The following is a 21,513-nucleotide window of genomic DNA, read 5'->3' as shown; positions in this document are numbered from 1 at the left end:
CAGGGGGTGCTGGTGGGCACACATGAGGCAGAATTGCTATTTCCTCTTCGAGACCGATGCCCCTTACAAATAAGCTGGTTATCGGCTTTTTTTCTCCTTACACTATCAGCACAAGGAGAAAAAAATAACGATTACCGGCTTTTATTTACATTATGTGATCAGCTGTCATTGACTGACAGCTGATCACGTGGTAAGGGGCCGGCCTCAGTGACTCGGGTGATAACAGCTCTCACCGCGCACACCCTGCAGGGGCGTGCGGGGAGCGCGCGAAGGGGAGGAGGTCTAGTGACGTCCTCCCAGCATTTGGGGTCCGCGCTGTAGTCGTCATTCGGCTATAGCACAGGCGCCAAGTGTTTAAACTAAGCTAATTTCTGGAGTTCTTCTTTATATAATTTTGAGTCAAAGACCAAGAACTATTTACAGTAGTAAATACCCCTCAGCTATTATTTCATGTTTCCCTCTAGATTAATTGTAATAGCTATACTTGCAAAGTTTTTTTTTTTTTTTTGCTCCCAAACATCTTTGTTACCTTTTGACCGCTGCTGTCATTCTCGGTGATGCTTCCTTGAACATCCTGCTTGAGGAGCGTATGAAGTGCACATCACACATGTGAGAGCCAATAACAGGGAAAACAGTCAATCAATGAGATGGTGAGCAGAGCAGGGCTGTACATTAAAGAGGAGGCTTTCTGTGCATGTTGGTTCTTCACATGCAACTATAGCACCTACATATGTAACGTTGGATATGATGGGATCTTCTAGTTCTATTGCGGGCATTAGGGATAACTTGAAACAGCAATTAAGCAAGCATGTCAGTGTTGCTAGTACATTTAATTAAAGTATATGTAAACCATCACCATTCAATTTAAAATAACAATGAAAAGGCAAAACATTTGTATATACATATAAAAAAAATGCCCCTTTTTTCCCCCTTTTTATAAATGGTCGCATAATCCCAGTTCTGTATAAAGAGCTCAGAGAGCTGGGGTAGGACAAATAGCGACACACTGGACTTTTTAAGTGAATGGTTGTGCAGGTGGGGGGTGTTAGAACAAGCCTGATCATTGGAGGAGAGCAGGCTGAGTCCTCAGCACAGCTAAAAAAGTGACCTCGCTGTAGTCTCATGCCTAGTGTGGTCAGTTTTTCACAGGGAAGCAGAGAGGCTAGCAGGAACACCAGGTATTTCACACAAAGGAAGCAATACAAAGAGAACAGGATCAGGGCCGTCTTAATAGCATCATGGGCCCCTGGGCAAAGTAATGCTCTGGGGCCCCTACAATGATGACAGTGAAGGTAAACAGACACCAAGTAGGTAGGAGGCAGACTGCGTCCCCTGTGTGTTTATCACTCTCAGTGCCATCATGGGGCCCCTAATTTTGGGGCTGCGTGAACTCAAAGACCAGCTGCATTGGGTAAAGTGTGGGGCCCCCCCCCATGCAGCTGGGGCCCCTGGGCAGAGCCCAGGTGTGCCCTCTCATTAAGACAGCCCTGAACAGGATACATTTTCATACGAGTGCATGATACAGCTGGGTTTACATATTCTTTAATTAGTTTATGAGTTTAATAACATTCTAACTCTATACACACTCTAGGTCAGCGTTTCAAAGCACTGAAGACAAAGCTTCGGGATAACAGGCAGGGAACTAATGGCCCAGATTCTCGTAGAATGCAGTATCTTTGCGGCGGCGTAACGTATCCGATTTACGTTACGCCTCCGCAACTTAGACGGGCAAGTGCTGTATTCTCAAAGCACTTGCTCCGTAAGTTGCGGCGGCGCAGCGTAAATCGGCCGGCGTAAGCCCGCCTAATTCAAATTTGGATCAGGGGGGCGTGTTTTATGTAAATCTACTGTGACCCGACGTGATTGACGTTTTTCCCGAACGGCGCATGCGCCGTCCGTGTAATTTCCCAGTGTGCATTGCTCCAAAGTACGCCGCAAGGACGTCATTGGTTTCAACGTGAACGTAAATGACGTCCAGCCCCATTCACGGACGACTTACGCAAACTACGTAACTTTTTCAAATTTCGACGCGGGAACGACGGCCATACTTAACATTGGTACGCCGCACTTATGCCTCATAAAGCAGGGGCAACTATACGCCGGGAAAAGCCTAACGTAAACGTCGTAACTTTACTGCGTCGGCTGGGCGTACGTTCGTGAATTCGCGTATCTAGCTGATTTACATATTTCGACGTGTAAATCAGCTTACACGCCCCTAGCGGCCAGCGGAAAAATGCAGTTACGATCCGACGGCGTAAGAGACTTACGCCTGTCGGATCTAATTGATATCTATGCGTAACTGATTCTAAGAATCAGACGCATAGATACGACGGCTCGGATTAGGACTTACAACGGCGTACATGGCGCTGCGCCATCGTAAGTCCTTTCAGAATCTGGGCCAATGTTTTCAAAGGAGAGTTCAGCATTGGCAAGTCAACCTCCATGATTCTTACATGAGTTGCTTTAAAGTTTTACAGAAGAAAGGAAATGTCTAATACTGGAGTGACAATGACTTATCACAAATCAATATATTACTGTCGGACCTGTTCCACCTCTGTTACTACCTGTAGGTAGTGATGCATTTGCTAGGTTTTCTTTAGGAAAAAGAAAAGAAGTAAACATTATGTAAATATATAAAAAAAATTACCCAAAAAAACTGTATTATAACCAAAGTTAGAAAAATGTAACCATATGGAAACATACCTTCTTGGTGAGCCGTCTTCAAAAGGTTGTATAATCACCACTTTTACTGTTGATGAAGTACGAAGAACATCAATCATTTGTTCGTGAGTCAGAGTTGCCACCGCCACTTTGCAGATCTCAACCAAACGACTTCCTTGCCGTAAACCAGCTTTCCAAGCATACCCAAAGGGTTCCACATCAGCAACAATTCCTTCAAAATTTACATGAAAGCCCAGCTGACCAAGACTGTTCCTCCTCAGGGTAATTTCTTTGGTTTCACAACCTCTAGTGACTATCTAGAAACAAGAGAGAATAAAATGAACGATAAAATTCATTAACAGCAATTAGGACCTAGCATGTTGTTTCCTCAACAGTCAGGGTGGTGGCAATTTTTAATCAACAACATAGAATGATTTAGGCTTAATTAAGAACTGAGGGCCAGATTCTCGTAGAACTCCGGCGGTGTAACGTATCGTGTTTACGTTACACCGCCGCAAGTTTTCAGCGTAAGTGCCTGATTCTCAAAACACTTACCTGTAAACTTGCGGCGGTGTATCGTAAAGACGTCCAGCGCAAGCCCGCCTAATTCAAATGGGGCGTGTACCATTTAAATTAGGCGCGCTCCCGCACCGAACGTTCTGCGCATGCTCCGTTCGCAATTTTCCCGACGTGCTTTGCGCGAAATTACGGCGCCCCGACGTGTTTGTGAATGGCGACGTACGTAACGTACTTACGCCGTACTTACCCCGAAAAAAAAATGTAAAATTCGAAGCGGGAACGAAGGCCATACTTTAACATGGCTGGTGTAAAGTTAAGCAATGAAAAAGATTGCTTAACTTTGCAACGGAAAAAAACGACGTTACGCACGCGAGTAGGTTCGTGGATCGCCGTAAATGCTAATTTGCATACCCGACGCTGGAAAACGACGACGCGACAGCGGCAGCCGAAGTATTGCAGCCTAAGATCCGAAGGCGTACAAAGTCGTAAGCCTGTCGGATCTTAGCCAAAAGCCGTCGTATCTTGTTTGTGAATCACAAACTAAGATACGACGCGGCAAATTTGAAAATACGCCGGAGTATCAGTAGATACTCCGGCGTATTTGTTCTGTGAATCTGGCCCTTAGAACATGGTATGTGTGTCCAGGGCTGCTGTTAGAAATCATGGGGCCCTGTACAGCCTACCTGGCAAGGCCCCCCCCCCCAATATATCAAGACCATATTTTCACAAATAAATACACTAAAATCATTATTAGTGGACACTAACATAACAGAGAACCTGTGTTTTTTACATAAAAAAAATAAATAAATATAAATATATATATATATATATATATATATATATATATATATATATTCCAGTGACAAGGGGGCATACGGGGGGGGGGGTCAGAAGCAGGCAGAACAGGGAGGGGAATCAGTGTCGGTGAATCAGGAATGATGCCCTGTGTCTGTGTCTCTTCCTGCAGCAGCTGAAAGCTGGCAGGGGGAGAAACTGGCTTTCAGCTGCTTCAGAGAGCTGCACAAGGCATCTTTCTGTAACTGTTCCTCCACCAAACCACACTAATTCTCCCTGCTGTTTGGGCTTCCCTGTGTGCCTGGGCCCCCTACAGGAGGACTGGTGGTCCCCCCCTATCAGCAGCTCAGTGTGTGTTCACCTTTAGCATTTTTCAGCTTGTTTATCTATGCCTGACTATATGTTGCGCTGGGAGCAAGTGCTTTGTGAATACTGTTCTTGCCTCTCTGTGTTACTTCGGCGTAGCACATATGAGATGCGCTACGCCGCTCTAAAGATGCGCAGATCTACGTGAATCTAGCCCTGTGATTTTAGTGATAAACTTACCATTTTATAACAGTATTCTATTCTATTCCATTCCAGAGCAAAAGGTCGCGGGCCACATCAGAGAGCTCCGCAGGCCACATGTGGCCCCCCCCCCCCCCCCCCGGGTCACTGGTTGGGCACCCTTAGTCTATCACATAAAATCCCAGCAAATACATTTACATTTTTGGTTGAAACATGACAGAATGTGGAAAATTTCAAGGGGTATGAATCATTTTTCCAAGCACTGTATCTGCAAAGTATAACCTCCTCTGTAAATTGGACACAATTCCCAACTTTTAACACTGTAAAATAATAAAGGAACTAATTATACCAAATTCAAGCTTCTCTGGATAACTAGACACCAAAGCATCATTTCCAGGAATGTACATTTGAAATCATATACTATACATTCACTGTTTTTAACTGCCAAATTATTTTTATTTTTGTGCAGCCAGCCTTGTCACCTTGAAGCCAAATTGAACAGTCCAGAAAATTATTCTATCTCTGCCCTGTTAAGCTTTTCTGCTTCTTTTTTCAGCTTTATTTCTTCTTGGGTCAATTCCCTGCTAACTGGGAAAAGGGGATTATACTAATACATTGTGCAAAGAACACACTAGAAGTAGAGAAGTGAACTAGAAATTAAGTCTGTCACCTGCAGCCTGTCTGTGGAGAGTTTAAATCACAAAATGTCCAATACAGAAATATATATAGATTTAAACTGTGCATTTAACTGTTTGAAATGTTGCTCTGACTGCACAGCACTTTTTTAAAGTGATATTAAAGGTATTTTTTTATTTTAAAAAAAAATAACTGAAGGACTTATGAATAAATGGTTGTGGAACGAATCATCTGAGATTGCATTATTTCTTATGGTGAAATTCGCTTTGATTTACAAGTGCTTTGGATTACAAGCACTTTTCCAGAAAGAATTATGCTCGCAATCCTAGGTTGTAAAAACAGACACTCATATTTAACGCACGCATTGTAGTCACCATTTGCAGTACACTTTGGAAATGAATAAAACTTTGGTGCATATAAGTAATGTATGTGTTCACATTCTGTTAAATAAAAAATGTTAAAAAACTATCAAGTTCTCCTTCACTCACAGATAATTTTGCATTTGAAAAAATGGCAGGAATTCTGTGAGTACATGGGAAGGAGGGGCATATGAGGTGGGCATAGTTGGAGACTCTGAATGAGATCACACTCACACACATACAGGCAAGAGGTTAACCCATGCAACACCAGAAGTTTATCACTCTGAAGAGGACCGGCATCAGTAAAGGGAGGATTTCTACAGGAACCATCAAAATGCAAGACATGGAAAATGATTAATTACAGGCAGGGCCGGACTGGCCTACCAGGAAAATTCCCGGTAGGCTGGCTGCCTGGCTGAGCCTGAGGCCGCTGTGAGGGCAGCGGTGCCCGGAAAATATATGGCTGCGGCCGGGCCGACATGCACCTGCGCATGCGCCAGCTCAGTTCCGACGGTAGCTGCGCTCGGGAAAGCTTGTACCTGCTTGGCAATTTCCGGAAAGGCGGGCACATGCACAGTGACTCGATGGTGAAGAGCGGCGCCATTTTTAAAAACAAAGCAGTACCGCGCCGCTCAGTGAGTTCTCGTCTGGCGCGCGTGTGCCTCTTCTTATGCCCCCCTCCGCAGGCTCTGACCTCCTGGAACAGCCTCTAACCTCCTGTCCACCCCCACAACCTCTGACATCCTGTCCAGCCCTCACGCAGCCTCTGACCTCCTGTCCACCCCCTCCCCACAGCCTCTGACCTCCTGGAACAGCCCTCACGCAGCCTCTGACCTCCTGTCCACCTTCCCCCTGCAGCCTCTGACCTCCTGTCCACCCCCCCTGCAGCCTCTGACCTCCTGTCCACCCCCCCCCACAGCCTCTGACCACCTGTCCACCCCCCCTGCAGCCTCTGACCACCTGTCCACCCCCCTGCAGCCTCTGACCACCTGTCCACCCCCCCCTGCAGCCTCTGACCTCCTGTCCACCCCCCATGCAGCCTCTGACCTCCTGTCCACCCCCACGCAGCCTCTGACCTCCTGCCCACCACCCACGCAGCCTCTGACCTCCTGTCCACCACCCATGCAGCCTCTGACTTCCTGTCCACCCCCCCCACAGCCTCTGACTTCCTGTCCACCCCCCACACAGCCTCTGACTTCCTGTCCACCCCCCACACAGCCTCTGACCTCCTGCCCACCCCCCACTGACCTCCTGCCCACCCCCCACTGACCTCCTGCCCACCCCCACGCAGCCTTTGACCTCCTGTCCACCTCCCTCTGCAGCCTCTGACATCTTGTTCACCCCTCTGCAACCTTTTGACCTCCTGTCCCCCCCTCTGCAGCCTCTGACCTCTCATGTCCCCCCCTCTGCAGCCTCTGACCTCTCCTGTCCCCCCCCCCCTCTGCAGCCTCTGACCTCTCCTGTCCCCCCCCCCCTCTGCAGCCTCTGACCTCTCCTGTCCCCCCCCCCCTCTGCAGCCTCTGACCTCCCCTGTACCATCCTCTGCCTCTGACCTCCCCTGTACCATCCTCCGCCTCTGACCTCCCCTGTACCATTCCGCAGCCTCTGACCATCTCTTGTCTTACTGTATATCACGTCTGCAGTCTGGAGAGGAGTCAAGAATGGGAGCGCCACTAGGATGGGGGTCATGGGAGTCAGACATGTATGGACTGTGGAGAGGAGACTATAGGAAAACCAGAGCCACTAAGCTGGAGCCGACTGACTGAGCCCCGCGCAGTGCACCTGAGAGGAGGTCAGTGATGACGCCCCCAGACCAGTCTAAAGGGGGGTCACTGATGTAAGGGGGCACTGATATAAAGGTTTCCCCCTTATATTAGTAAACCCCCTTACTTTAGTGTTTTCTTTCTGCAGAAGGTGGTCTCTGGTCAGCAGAGTCCTCCCCACATTCCCAGAGTTCCCCTTTACATCATAGTCTGCAGGATTCCACCTTACAGCGCAAGGGGGATCTCTGATGTAAAGGGGAATGCAGTAGACTCTGATATAAGTGGGGTCTCTGGTCACCAGTTCCGCCCCTTTATATCAGAGTTCCCACTTAGATCATAATCTGCAATGTTCCCCTCTATGTCAGAGTTCCCTTGCACTGTAAAGGGGAATCCTGCAGACTCCTGATATATGGGAGAACTTTGTGCTGGCTGGGTTATATTAATCAGGCCTTCATGTAAATGGAGATATTTGTTTTTTACTTTTGTTTAACATAAAAACGTTGCTAATAGCTTTAGCTACATGTTTATAGCCTAAATATTGATATTTGCACAAAAAATTCAATTTTAGGCAGTATCAGTAAACAATGTGTCCGTGCCAGTAAATGGCATGATTTTTGCCAGTAAATTGGTGCGGTTTGTAAATCCAGTCTCTCTTATCTATATGGAATACGCTCTTCAAATGTGCTTTAAAATGTATGGTTTTCCCTTTTAAGAACGAAAAAAATTATGACGTTATGATGTTGGGCTGGTATAATATTGCTGTGGGGCTGGTATGAAATTATTTCCAGAGCTGGATTTTATTCCCAGTCCCGGCCCTGATTACAGGTACATTATATCCTTGGAGACTTTTCCCCAAAAATAGTTTTCTCTAATCTTTAAAATGACCATGTAAAAGTGAAAGCAATCATTCCTTATTATGTTTCTGTAAAATACAATGATATATACTCACTTCCAGCCTTTGTACAATCTCAGGGACATTTTCAGCACAATTGTTTGTGGAAGACAGAAGTATGCATTCCCCTCGTTCGTAAAATAGTTTGATGGTCATTAATCCAGATGTCCAGCCAATTACATCTCTACAAGAGCAATTAAAAACCACATTTTTGGATTCTTTCTCAGCAAGGACCACAAACTCATTGGATATCCCAAGAAAACATTCAATGTCAGAAGAAAGTCCAAAGTCCCGGACTATAACATTCCAAACAATAGCACCTGTGCTGTATAAATGAGCCTCTCTTTTTGGTTTCACCTTTTCCTTCTTTTTGGCTCCAAGAGAGATGAAACTAAACTTTACTGAGCTATCAACGGTAGCTGTTGAAACAAAGTTTTCTGCCAGATCCTTCAGATATTCTTGTCGGGTTCTTGTAGCCATTGCTCGAAACTTTTCTGACTTGTGTGCTGCATTCTCAGCATTGATCACTTTGGCAAGAAGAAAATCCCTGAAAACAGCTGACTTAGGAAATGTCACACCCTTGGGTATAGGAGGCCCAAATGGTGGGACATCTTTTGACCTTGAAACAGCAACGCTACAAAGAAACAAAAAGAGACACAACAATTAAACAACTGCTTAATGAACAAAATGCAAGGATATCTAAATTAAAGTATTATTTTATTAATTATAAATAAGCTAAAGCAGCTTTCCTCAAGAAAGGTTCAATGGAACCCCAGGGGTTGCTATGAGTTTCTTGAGCAATGATCATCTTCTACCCCTCAGATGAGTAACCACTGACAACACTGAACTTTTTATCTATCTGTAAGGCTGCGTACACACGACCGGTCCAAACCGATGAAAACGGACTGAAGTTCAGTTTCATCGGTCCAAACCGACCGTGTGTACGGCCCATCGGTCTGTTGTCCTTCGGACATAAATTAGAGAACTTGCTTTAAAATTGAACCGATGGACGGCTGACTGATAGGGCAAAACCGATGGTTAGTACACGAAAGCATCGGTTCAAAACCCGCGCATACTCAGAATCAAGTCGACGCATGCTTGGAAGCATTGAACTTCGTTTTTTTCAGCATGTCGTGTGTTTTACGTCACCGCGTTCTGACCCGATCGGTTTTTGAACTGATAGTGTATACGCACATCAGACCATCGGTCTGCTTCAGGGGTGAACCGATGAAAACGGTCCGTCGGACCATTCTCATCGGATGGACCAGTCGTGTGTACTCGGCCTCAGGGTGATGATTCTTCCCAATGACCACAAATATCAGGAATGTACAGTGAGCTGTAGATATACTAATTATTAGCAAGGATTTATTGAGGCCATAAAGATATTTCAAGGGTTATTCTATGTTTAAAAGGTTGAGAGAGGCTGGGCTAAAGTGTAATAGTTGTTTTTCTCATTCACTATTGCATTTCTTCTTGTTCTCAAAATCTGTCCAATCACTCACCAGCTTACCAAATATCCACATTTTTAAGCTGGGTACACATGTACTGAAAGTTGGCCAGTTCAGCACAGACTGCTATGTATGTAGTTCTGCCTTTGCATAATGGAGCTGAAGAGGGGAAGAGAAATTATTTCTTGTGAGGAGATCATGCTGCTAACTTTCCAAAAGGATATACCGTATATACTCGAGTGTAAGTCGACTTTTTCAGCACATTTCTTTATGCTGAAAAAGCCCCCCTCGGCTTATACTTGAGTCTCCCACTGTGTCATGCTATCTTAACTGTAGTCAGCGGCCATTGCCAGGTGTACTGCACATGCACGAGCATGTCCACAAGAACATCTTTCTTGGTGTGTGATAGGGGATTATCGTGTGTTAAATTAAGGCCACTCAGGCACGGAGCGGTGGCTAGTGGAGTTGGTGTATTTGATGGGTTCACGATGTGCAGCAGAAAGACATTCTTGTGAACGTGCTCGCACATGCGCAGTAAACCAAGTTGGAGAATTTGATAAGTTGGAACTTTTGACAAAACACCACTGACTGCAGTTGCATGACACAGCGGGAGATCAAAGGTACAGGAGGCTGCAGATGGGCACAGCAAGGCTGCAGATGGGCACTGATGAGACAGGTGGGCACAGTGAGGCTACAGATGGGCACAGCGAGGCTGCAGATGGGCACAGTGAGGCTGCAGATGGGCATTGTTAACCCTCTTTTCCACTTACAGTAGCTGCTGCATTTCCTACCCTTGGCTTATACTTGAGTCAATACGTTTTCCCAATTTTGGTGGTAAAATTAGGTGCCTCGGCTTATATTCAGGTCGGCTTATACTCGAGTATATACAGTTCTTTTTTTCCCCAGAAATATCTGTTCTAAGTAAATGGACTTCAACGTTAAAGCCTCCCCTCAGGCAAATATAGACTACACCAATTGTTGCATTTAGGTTAAAAAAAATATCACAATTAAAACAACTAGTAAAGCAGCGTGCAAACAAAGAATGGGAGAGCTAGTAACTGTGCTAGTTGCCAATCAGGCTACTATGATGCAATCAGTGTACAAGACTGTCAGTCTCTTGAACAAACTTATGGGGGGGGAGAGTGCAGAGAAGGCTCTTCAGTAATATGGCTGTGTTGTCTGGCAGGGTTGTCTGAGATGAATATAGGCTGAACAGAATGAGCAGTCCTTTGTTAAGTGAGTTATTTTAGATGTATGTATTTCAACTGTGTATTTATCTGTTCACGTGAATTCAGTTTTAATGCATTAACACAGAAATGGAAAGAGAATACTACTACTACTGCTATCACACACACACACACACACACACACACTGTATATATATATATATATATATATATATATATATATATATATATATATATATATATATATATATATATATATATATATATATATATATATCACAAAACGAAGTACACCTCTTACATTATTTACGTAAATATTTGATTATATCTTTTCATGAGACAACACTGAAGAAATTACCCTTTGCTACAATGTATAGTAGTGAGTATACAGCTTGTATAACAGTGTAAATGTGCTGTCTCCTTTAAAATAACTCAACACACAGCCATTAATGTGTAAACTGCTGGCAACAAAAGTGAGTACACCCCTAAGTGAAAATGTCCACATTGGGCCCAAAGTGTTAAAATTTTGTGTGGCCAATATTATTTTCCAGCACTGACTTAACCCTCTTGGGCATGGAGTTCACCAGAGCTTCACAGGTTGCCATTGGAGTCCTCTACTACTCCTCCATGATGACATCACAGAGCTGGTAAATGTTAGACCTTGAGCTCCTCCAGATTCTCAATAGGCTTTAGGTCTGGAGACATGCTTGGCCAGTCCATCACCTTTACCCTCAGCTTCTTTAGCAAGGCAGTGGTCATCTTGGAGGTGTGTTTGGGGCTGTTATGTTGGAATACTGCCCTGCGGCTCAGTCTCCGAAGGGAGGGGATCATGCTCTGCTTCAGTATGTCACAGTACATGTTGGAATTCATGGTTCCCTCAATGAACTGTAGCTCCCCAGTGCCTGCATCCTCATGCAGCCCCAGACCATGACACTCCCATCACCATGCTTGACTGTAGGCAAGACACACTTGTCTTTGTACTTCTCACCTGGTTGCCGCCACACACGCTTAACACCATCTGAACCAAATAAGTTTATCTTGGTCTCATCAGACCACAGGACATGGTTCCAGTAATCCATGTCATTATGTCTGTTTGTCTTCAAAAAACTGTTTACAGGATATCTTGTGCATCATCTTTAGAAGATGACAGCCATGCAGACCAATTTGATGCAGTGTGCGGCATATGGTCTAAGCACTGACAGGCTGACCCCCCCACTGCTTCAACCTCTGCAGCAATGCTGGCAGCACTCATACGTCTATTTTCCAAAGACAACCTCTAAGGCTTGATGCACACTGAAGCTCATAAACTGCAGTTTATTGGCATTTTGGTGTTTTTTTAAAAGCCCATAAACTGCACTCTATGTTAGCCTATATGTTCATGCACACATGGAAGTTTTTTAACGTTTTTTGACCCATTGAAAAAAAAAGCTAAAAAACGCTACACTGAAAAACGCTAATAAACGATATTGCAAAAACGCTAAATAACATTCAAAGGCTCCCTGCAACGCTACTGGCATTTTTTATAGCTTTTTTTTAGTGTCCAGTGTGCATGGAGCCTTAATATGATGCTGAGCATGTGCACTTCTTTGGTCGATCATGGCATGGCCTGTTTTGAGTGGAACCTGTCCTGTTAAACCACTGTATGGTCTTGGCCACCATGCTGCAGCTCAGTTTCAGGGTCTTGGCAATCATCATATAGCCTAGGTCATCTTTATGTAGATCAACAATTTTTTTTTTCAGATCCTCAGAGTTCTTTGCCATGAGCTGCCATGGTGAACTTCCAGTGACCAGCAAGAGCGATAACACCAAAATTTAGCACACCTGCTCCTCATTCACACCTGAGGCCGCGTACACACGACCGAGGAACTCGACGGGCAAAACACATCGTTTTGTCCGTCGAGTTCCTTGTGAAGCCGCAGAGGACCTCGGCGAGCTGAAATTTCCCATTGAACAACGAGGAAATAGAGAACATGTTCTCTATTTCCTCGCCGAGGTCCTCGTCGGCTTCCTCGGCCGAAAGTGTACACACGGCCGGGTTTCTCGGCAGAATTCAGCTCTGAACCGAGTTTCTGGCTGAATTCTGCCGAGAAACTCGGTCGTGTGTACGGGGCCTGAGACCTTGTAACACTAACAAGTCGCATGATACCAGGGAGGGAAAATGGCTAATTGGGCCCAATTTGGACATATTCACTTAGGGATGTACTCACTTTTGTTGCCAGCGGTTTAGACATTAATGGCTGTGTGTTGAGTTATTTTGAGGGGACAGCAAATTACACTGTTATACAAGCTGTACACTCACTACTTTTCATTGTAGGAAAGTGTAATTTCTTTGTGTTGTCACATGAAAAGATATAATAAAAAATATTGACAAAAAAATGTGAGGGGTGTACTGACTTTTGAGAGATACTGTATTTATATATATCACTGTATTTATATATAATGGGTGTAATGGCGCAGTGACAACGTGTAGAGGCAGGAGTACATTATTACAGGGTTACATGGGGTTAGATGGGTTTTCTAACAAATGTGTGCCAATTATGCCATGAGAAATGTAAGCTGTCACCTACAAACTATCGCAAACACATTAAAAAAAGCCCTAGGTTACTGTGTTGTATATAATTTCTTCAAGCTCAGTGCTCTATAGCAGGGATGTCAAACTGATGTTTCTTTGGGCTGCATACAACCCTTTGCACCTTTCTTGTGGCCTTCTGCCAGTTTAAGCATCTAAATTTTATGAAGCTACAAACTGTTCTGTTGCTCGTTACCTCTATGGCTAAATAAATTATTTCACAGCAGTTCAGAAAATGTTTTTTAGTGCTTGTATGTGGCCAACCTACAAAATTAAATGCAGTAGATGGCTATATAGTAAAATAATTGGTATATTTTTAGAGAGTACATGTTGGAAGTTACTACCGCAATATATTCCTAAAATCAGTAGTTTTTTTTGTTTGTTTTTTCATATTTATTTAAAAAAATGCCAAGCTGTCAAGTAACATTGTATTTTGATTACAGTGGACACAATTGTAGGAGTGATAAGTTATATGAAAGACCATATAACATGATTCACATGAAATAAGTGTTTGAGCATTTAGATTTGTGAGTCATCAATCACGGAACAATGTTAAACATGAATGTCATACAACAAAAATATATTTCTTTTTTTTTTAGCAAAACTTAAAATGGTAAATAAGGAAGAAAGCCACACTTTTATTGCACATGCAAAATGGCACTTTCTGCCAAATAAAACAGCATATGTAAAATGTACAAAATCCACGTGCAGTTATTAAAAATTACTCTTTGGCAGGGATGGACTGGCAATAGGGACTACCGGGAGTTTCCCGGTGGGCCGATGGCTCAGTGGGCTGGCTTCAGTGACAGTAGGCCGCCCCCTCCGCTCCTCTGTCTCTCCCTCCCCGCAGTGCTCACCTCCCCTCCCTCCCCGCAGCGCTCACCTCGAGGGAACAGAGAAGCAGGGGGGAGGACCAGAGGAGCAGGGGGGACGACAGAGGAGCATGGGGGGACCAGAAGGAGCATGGGGGAGGTGACAGACAGCTGACTCCACAGCTATGGCCTGGGAGTTTCTCACTTCTGCCTAATCTTGTACCATATGGGGGGGCACCGAACTGATTCTTTGCCCCGGGTGAAATAATGTCTAGCTTCCCCACTGGTACTGCCTATAAGAGTACCAGTACCAGCCATTTTACTCTAATAAAGTAGAATGGCTGGTGGCTAGTGAAGGGGGAGAAGGGGCTTGGGTGGCCGGGGGGGGCGGGAGTTGTCCGGCCGCCATGGGAATGACCTGTCAAAGTGGGCCAGTCTGGATGAAGTCCAGGGCCAAATTTTTGTCCCAGTCCAGCCCTGCTCTTTGGGGTTGATATACAAAAACTGGTGCAGCTGTGCATAGTAGCCAATCAGCTCTTAACTTTAGCTTGTTCAATTTAGCTTTGACCAAAAAAAAAATGGAAGCTGATTGGTTTGTATTCAGAGCTTCACCAGATTTTGCACTTTCCTGTTTTAGTAAGTCAACTCCTTAGTTTCATTACTTCTGTGTATAGATGAGAAATGACTCCCCACCTTTACCTAGTTGCAATTCACAGAGACCCACAGATCAAGTCTAGGCCCCTGAGAACTCCTATCATATGTGCAGGTCAACCCTTAGCTTGCCGAAGCCCTTTTGCAATGTATAGAGCTCTAAAGAATGGATACTGCAAGTTGAAATATCCTGTAGTGATGTTTATTCACTTACAGCAACCAGGAATGACCGGCTCTGCTGAAACACCTACCTCTAATGCCCCGTACACACGCTCTGAATATCCGACGGGAAAAAGTCAGTTGGGAACCCGATGGGAAAAAAGATAGCTGGTTCTCTTTTTTTTGCTGGTGGGTTTGGCAATTTTCCCATTGGAAAAAAATGCGAGGGAGCATATACATGGCCGGGATTCCCGGTCAAAAGCTCCCCTCGCAGTTTTCCCGTTGGAAAACCTGGTCGTGTGTACGGGGCATAACACATTGCGCTTAAGCAGAACTGCATGCTCTATTCTTTTGGACCACATATTTTGCCAAATGGAGGTGTGCCATTCAGTGTTCAGTTGAAAGCAATGCTTGACAATTGTCAATGATCTTGCAGGGTTGGTGGCAGAGGACTGTGTGGTGGAGGAAGTAGAGATAAAGGTAAGTATGGGCTCCAGCGGGGATCTAGCACAGTGAAAAAGGAGTTGGTAGTAGTTTGTGGTTCTTTTTCCCTAGCAGGTTACTTTATAACCTACTTCCACTTTTTAACATGGCCAAATCGTAACATATTTATTCATTTTATTATGCGTTAACGTGTGCAGAAAAATCAGACCTGCCTCGTTTTTTTCCAACACACCACACTACAATGCACAGATGAATCTGTTTGTTGTGATGTCAAAAAAAGTAGGTGCTTTGAGGTGTGCTTGCAAGTTGCCTTATTCAATTGAATGGCATTGCAATGCACCATACTACAGTTTCTTTTTTAATTATTTAGTTGTAGGATCCTCTTAGATAGGCCGCTAGATAGGTTAGGTAAATGTTGTTCCTGTAGCTCTCCTGTAATCAGTTGAGCAGCTTGTGATTATTTTAGGCTGTTTTGTGTCTCACTGGTTGAAGATTTTACTGCTTCCCCCCTGCCTTCTGCAGGGTTCTGGAATGTGGGGGTCTGGGAGAGTTAAATTAGCAGCCTGAATATTTATGTCACAACAGCCATTCCCTGAGGGAGTGTGTCCAGTAGGTGGCTTGGGAGTGTATAAATAGCCTGAGGCGTGGAATGTCGGAGTTCTTATCTAGAAGAAGTACCCAGCCTGAAGGTCTGGGCAGTTCAGCTGTACTTCTAGACTTGTTCATCGAGGTCCCAGCTGTGTTAGAGCTGTTGGGGCTATCCTACTGAGCTTAGCTAGAACTGACTGAGGGATTCTCCTGAGGATTTGGTCTGGAGATATCACAGGAGAAATATCTGTCTGATATTGTAAAGAGGCATTCAAGGATCCAGGGAGATTTGTGAGTAAAAGCGTGTGAGAGATCCTAGTGACTCTGTACTACTACTATCCCTCCTGAGTCGGTGTCAGTACTTGCTCAAAATGTGGACATTTCCTATGGTATCCCAGTGTGGCACAGTTCCCTAGTTTCTGATACAAGGACTGTGCTAATAAGCTTTAAGAAGCTTGAGAAGAGTCCTCATGTTACTATTTTTTTTTTGTATCACTGAAGTATCCCACAGGTTCCCCACATCCTAAGGTCAACTTTAGTAAAGCACAAAGAAAAGATACCCCTAGGTATCCAAATTTTCTAAACAAAGGGCCAGTTTACTGTCCTTCAGACAGTAGGGAGGTTGGACTGTGGCCATTGGAAGTAAAAATTGTCCTGGCATTAGTGGGAGTAAACAGTGCATCTTTGGCATTGGAGGGAGGAATAGTGCCCCATCAATAGTGTCAGTGAAAGAATAGTGCTTCATCGTTTGTCAGTGGGGGAAATAATGCCCCATCGTTGGTGTCAGTGAAAGGGATTATGCCCCATTGTTGGTGTCAGTGGGAGGAATAATGCCCCAAGGGGCAGATAAAGGCAAACAAAGGGGCACATCTGGTTCCCGGGCCGCAGTTTGGAGACCACTGCCCTAGACTGTTCACTGAGCCAGAAGAAAATGAGATTGTGTGTGTTGCTAATGCACTTGTTTAGGAAAAGAACCTTGGGACTGCTTTAACGGGTCATTTAGTTGGCGAGCACTACATAGTGAATTTACATATTTACATATCCACATTTTATTAACCCAACAACATTGAACAATGGCATGACTTCATAAAATTGATAGTAAATGTATGTGGAACTGGGCAATCAAAAACTTTCTAAATAAGGTTTGCATTCAATGCTGCCTTTGGAATTTGTGTGTTTTACTGTTATTATTTAATATGCATTATATAAATGTGGTGGCTGTTTTAGTTTCTTTTTTTTATGCATTGTTTTTCTTTATTCTCACTAGGAGACTCACTACGCTAGCTATGCAGCAGCAGAATTGTCAGCCTAGAACAAGAATGTGGTAAGACTAAAGAATGCCTCCTCCTCAACTTCATAACATATGGGAGTAATGAATGAATGCAAACTGAATCGCCTCAAGGTGCTGTAGTAATAATAAAAAAGTACTACAGCACTAGTGTGGTATGATTCAAAAAAGAAAGAAACAACAAAGATGACCAAATGATAATAGCTGCATACATATGTAGTGTACTAAACCAATATAAATATGATGTGATGTAATGTAATCAATCCTTAATGCTGTACAGTGCACAGCGTGCATATACTGTGAAACACTCCAAATAGCAAGCGCTATAATATGATAATTGCAAACAATAAATAAAATCGATGTATTCCAAAACAATGACGTAATATAAGTGAATCAGTGCCAATAAACATTAGAGGCAACAATATGGCAATTCACAGTCCGTGCATCTAGACTAGGTCATTGATATTAATCTCCTATCGTACGCTCATTCCTTCACAACGCCTCCCACCACAGTCTATTGCTGACACTTGCTGGTCCAAAAAGACGGCTCATGAAAAAAAGGCAAGAACAAGGGAATGCTCATAGTGTAATATGTAAAGCCAACAGGGAGAACAATGATGTATTCACACTCACGAATCCCTGGACAGAAAAAACGCGCAGCCTCTGATACAGCTCAGTGTAGCGATCTCCTCATACGGATCTGTCTCCGTCGATCGCGTAACGTTACTCGTCACGTGACTTAATCACGGTTAAATCACGTAAAGTTATGTGATAAGTGACGTAACGCGTGGGGGAGGAGCCGAGTGATGCGATCGACGATTGTTTTGAAATACATCTATTTTATTTAAAAACAACAAACACTTTCAATGGTATATTTAACAGACCAGAAGGAAGCAAATAAGAGAAGTTCATTTTTAGGGCTTACATAAACTAAGTTATAAAGGCACATGGTGCACTCGATTATAGCAGAAATGCTATATCAATTTCACAAGAAACAATAATCATCTTTGTGTAGGTTTCTTACCTGTAACACACATTTTGTGTACATGGATTGTGAACTCTTACAATAACAAACACATGCTGGAAATGGGATCGAATTGTTTTCGGAGTAAATGGCAGGGCTCCTGGCTCTTGGAAGACGACAGTAACAATGTCATTACCAATGTGTCTTTTCCTAAGCAGCTGAGAAAAAAAAAAAAAAATAAATAAAGTTAGCATACCTTTCTGATGATATATGCACCCAACTACAAATATCTGAAACGTATATAGTTTAACTGCAAGTTTTGTACTTTTGTTCACATTGAATAAAAATTAACTCAGAGTCAAAAAAATAAAACATTTTGGTGCAAAAATGCCTCTTTTGTACTACAGTAGATTTTTGGCCAAATGCTAGCAGATTAGACAGACAAAATCATCCTCAATGGACAGTTCACAAAGGTAACTGCTTGTTAATACTCAAATAGATCTGTCATAATGGAAATACAGGGGGTGCCATTTAAAAAAAGTTAGCTGCATGACTGTGCTTAAGCTTACGTTGATCAGTGATTTTAATCAGGACTGCGATATTGCGGCGGAGAGATTAGCCACTTTTGACACATTTTTGGGTGACAATTGACAATTATACAGCAATCAGTGCTATAAAAATGCACGGATTACTGTATAAATGTCACTGGCAGTGGAAGGGTTAACACTAGGGGGCAATCAAGGGGTTAAATGTGTTCCCTAGGTGTGTTCTAACTGTGGGGGGGATGGGACTGACTAGGAGAGATGACAGATCAATGTTCATACTTTAGACACATAGATCCCGGTTCTTGCTCTGTCACGAGCGATCTTGGGTGCCCGGCGGCCATTGCGCAACGGTGGCCAGCCGCGGGCTTGCGCTTGCTCCCCATAGTGACACCAGCGGCGCATGCGCTGTGGAGGCCCCGGCTGAAGGTCCAGCAGACGCTGCTGGACCTTGACGGGAAGAAGACTGCCGCGCATATGCGCGGGAGTGACGTTTAAGGGCCGGCCTATTTTTCAGACTCAGTGTTTACAAGTTAAAATAATTTTTTGTTGCTAGAAAATTACTTAGAACCCCCAAACATTATATATATTTTCTTCAGACACCCTAGAGAATCAAATGGCAGTCGTTGCAATACTTTATGTCACACCGTATTTGTGTAGCGGTCTTACAAGTGCACTTTTTTGAAAAAAATAAAAATAAGACAATAGTAAAATTGGCCCAATTTTTTTTTATATTGTGAAAGATGATGTTATGCAGAGTAAATTGATACCCAACATATCACTCTTCAAAATTTTGCCTGCTCGTGGAATGGTAACAAACTTTTACCCTTAAAAATTTCCATAGGCAACATTTAAAATTTTCTACCAGTTTTGAGTTACAGAGGAGGTCTAGGGCTAGAATAATTGCTCTCACTCTAATGATTGTGGCGATACCCCACATGTGTGGTCTGAACAGCGTTTTCATATGCAGGCGCGACTTACGTATGTGTTCGCTTCTGCGTGTGAGATCAGCGAGACAGTGCGCTTTAATTAATTTTCTTCTTTTATTTTTTCATTTCTATTTTCACACTGTCCCTTTAAAAAAACTTTTTTGGGTCACTTTTATTTCTAATACAAGGAATATAAACATCCCTTGTAGTAGAAAAAAAAGCATGACAGGACCTCTTAAATATGAGATCTGGTGTCAAAAAGTACAAAGTAATTTGAAAAAAATAATAATAATAATAATAATTTCCCCTTTAAGAGCAATGGGCGGAAGTGATGTTTGAGGTCGCTTCCGCCCTCCAATGCTATGGAGCTGAGCAGGGGCATTCTTCCCCTCACTGGGCATCCAGGCAGTGAAGGGAGAGGAACCGATTCCCTCGAGACGACCGGAGTGCAGCAGGCGGAGGGCCCTTTCTCCCATCCCCCAAATAAAATGATTTTGCGGCGTATCCGCCACTGAGACCACTTTTATCTGAAAGAAGACAGTCTGCCGTTTTAGGTGCTGCCATAACAGCGGTATTGAACGTAAAAGTTTCACCATATAACGACGGAGGCTGGTTCTTAAAGCGGGAGTTCACCCATTTAAAAAAAAAAAAAAATCTCCCCTTAGCTTCCTGCTCGTTCGGTCTAGGGGAATCGGCTATTTATATTAAAATATGTGCAGTACTTACCCGTTTTCGAGCTGCATCTTCTTCCGTCGCTTCCGGGTATGGGTCTTCGGGAGCGGGCGTTCCTTCTTGATTGACATTCTTCCGAGAGGCTTCCGACGGTCGCATCCATCGCGTCACTCGTAGCCGAAAGAAGCCGAACGTCGGTGCGGCTCTATACTGCGCCTGCGCACCGACGTTCGGCTTCTTTCGGAAAATCGTGACGCGATGGATGCGACCGTCGGAAGCCTCTCGGAAACCTGTCAATCAAGAAGGAACGCCCATTCCCGAAGCCCATACCCGGAAGCGACGGAGAGGATGCGTCTCGTAAACGGGTAAGTACTGCACATTTTTTAAAATAAATAGCCGATTCCCCTAGTAATAACGAGCAGGAATCTAAGGGGGAAAAGTGCCCTCTAAGGGTGAACCCCCGCTTTAAGTACATTTTTTATATATTTAAAGCAAGCTCCACCATCCATCCATGTCATGCTTTATTTTTGTTGAGAATCACTTTGAAAATAACCCCCCTTTTATTGCTGTCCATGGCCATCTTGAGTAAGGGCAAAATGATTCATGTAGCATTTACTTACTGAAATTCATTTGCCCTTAGCTCAAGCATGCATGCAGGAGAGCGTGCTTAGCTAAGAAAACCCCTTCCCCCTCTCCTTCTGAAGACTCATGGGATGTAAGACATCATTTGCCTAGGTAAGACACCAGGAAGTAACTGATGTAATGTAAAAAAATAAAAAAAGTTTCAAACAAGTAAATATAATATATATAATATAATTTCCTGTTTATTTACTAATGTTAGCAGCATGAGGAATACAAATAATCAAGTTGATAAACTGCAGTTTATTGGCGTTTTGGCTTTTTTTTTTTAAAGCCCATAAACTGAATTCTATGTTAGCCTATTTGCCCATGCACACTTGGTTGTTTTTTAGTGTTAATGAGCTTTGGAGTTTGTTGGCTTTTTTCTGAAAGCCCGAAGTTCAAAGTGCTGTTTTTCGGTAAAAAAAAAAACGCAAAAAAAACGCACAACCCCGAAAAACGCAAAAAAACGCTCAAACGCTCAAAAATGCTGGCGCCAGCGTTATTTTA

The 21,513-nt window shown here is 43.7% G+C and overlaps 1 protein-coding gene across 3 annotated transcripts in view; it reads right to left on the bottom strand.

The window, feature by feature from the left end:
• The window catches only part of SIPA1L2 (signal induced proliferation associated 1 like 2), a 255,388-nt gene that overhangs the window by 150,843 nt on the left and 83,032 nt on the right, over positions 1 to 21,513 (bottom strand). For all 3 annotated transcript variants that reach the window (XM_040350983.1, XM_040350984.1, XM_040350985.1), the window contains exons 6-8: positions 18,303 to 18,460; positions 8,190 to 8,766; positions 2,704 to 2,978 (exon numbers count right to left, since the gene is read on the bottom strand). In XM_040350983.1, coding sequence (XP_040206917.1) covers positions 2,704 to 2,978; positions 8,190 to 8,766; positions 18,303 to 18,460 — 1,010 coding nt within the window. The remainder of the gene's footprint in view (positions 1 to 2,703; positions 2,979 to 8,189; positions 8,767 to 18,302; positions 18,461 to 21,513) is intronic.

Source organism: Rana temporaria, chromosome 4 (genome assembly GCF_905171775.1).
Source record: "Rana temporaria chromosome 4, aRanTem1.1, whole genome shotgun sequence".
Lineage (NCBI taxonomy): Eukaryota > Metazoa > Chordata > Amphibia > Anura > Ranidae > Rana > Rana temporaria.
Note: the sequence above shows the minus strand (reverse complement) of the source record. Positions and strands in the feature narration are given on the sequence as shown.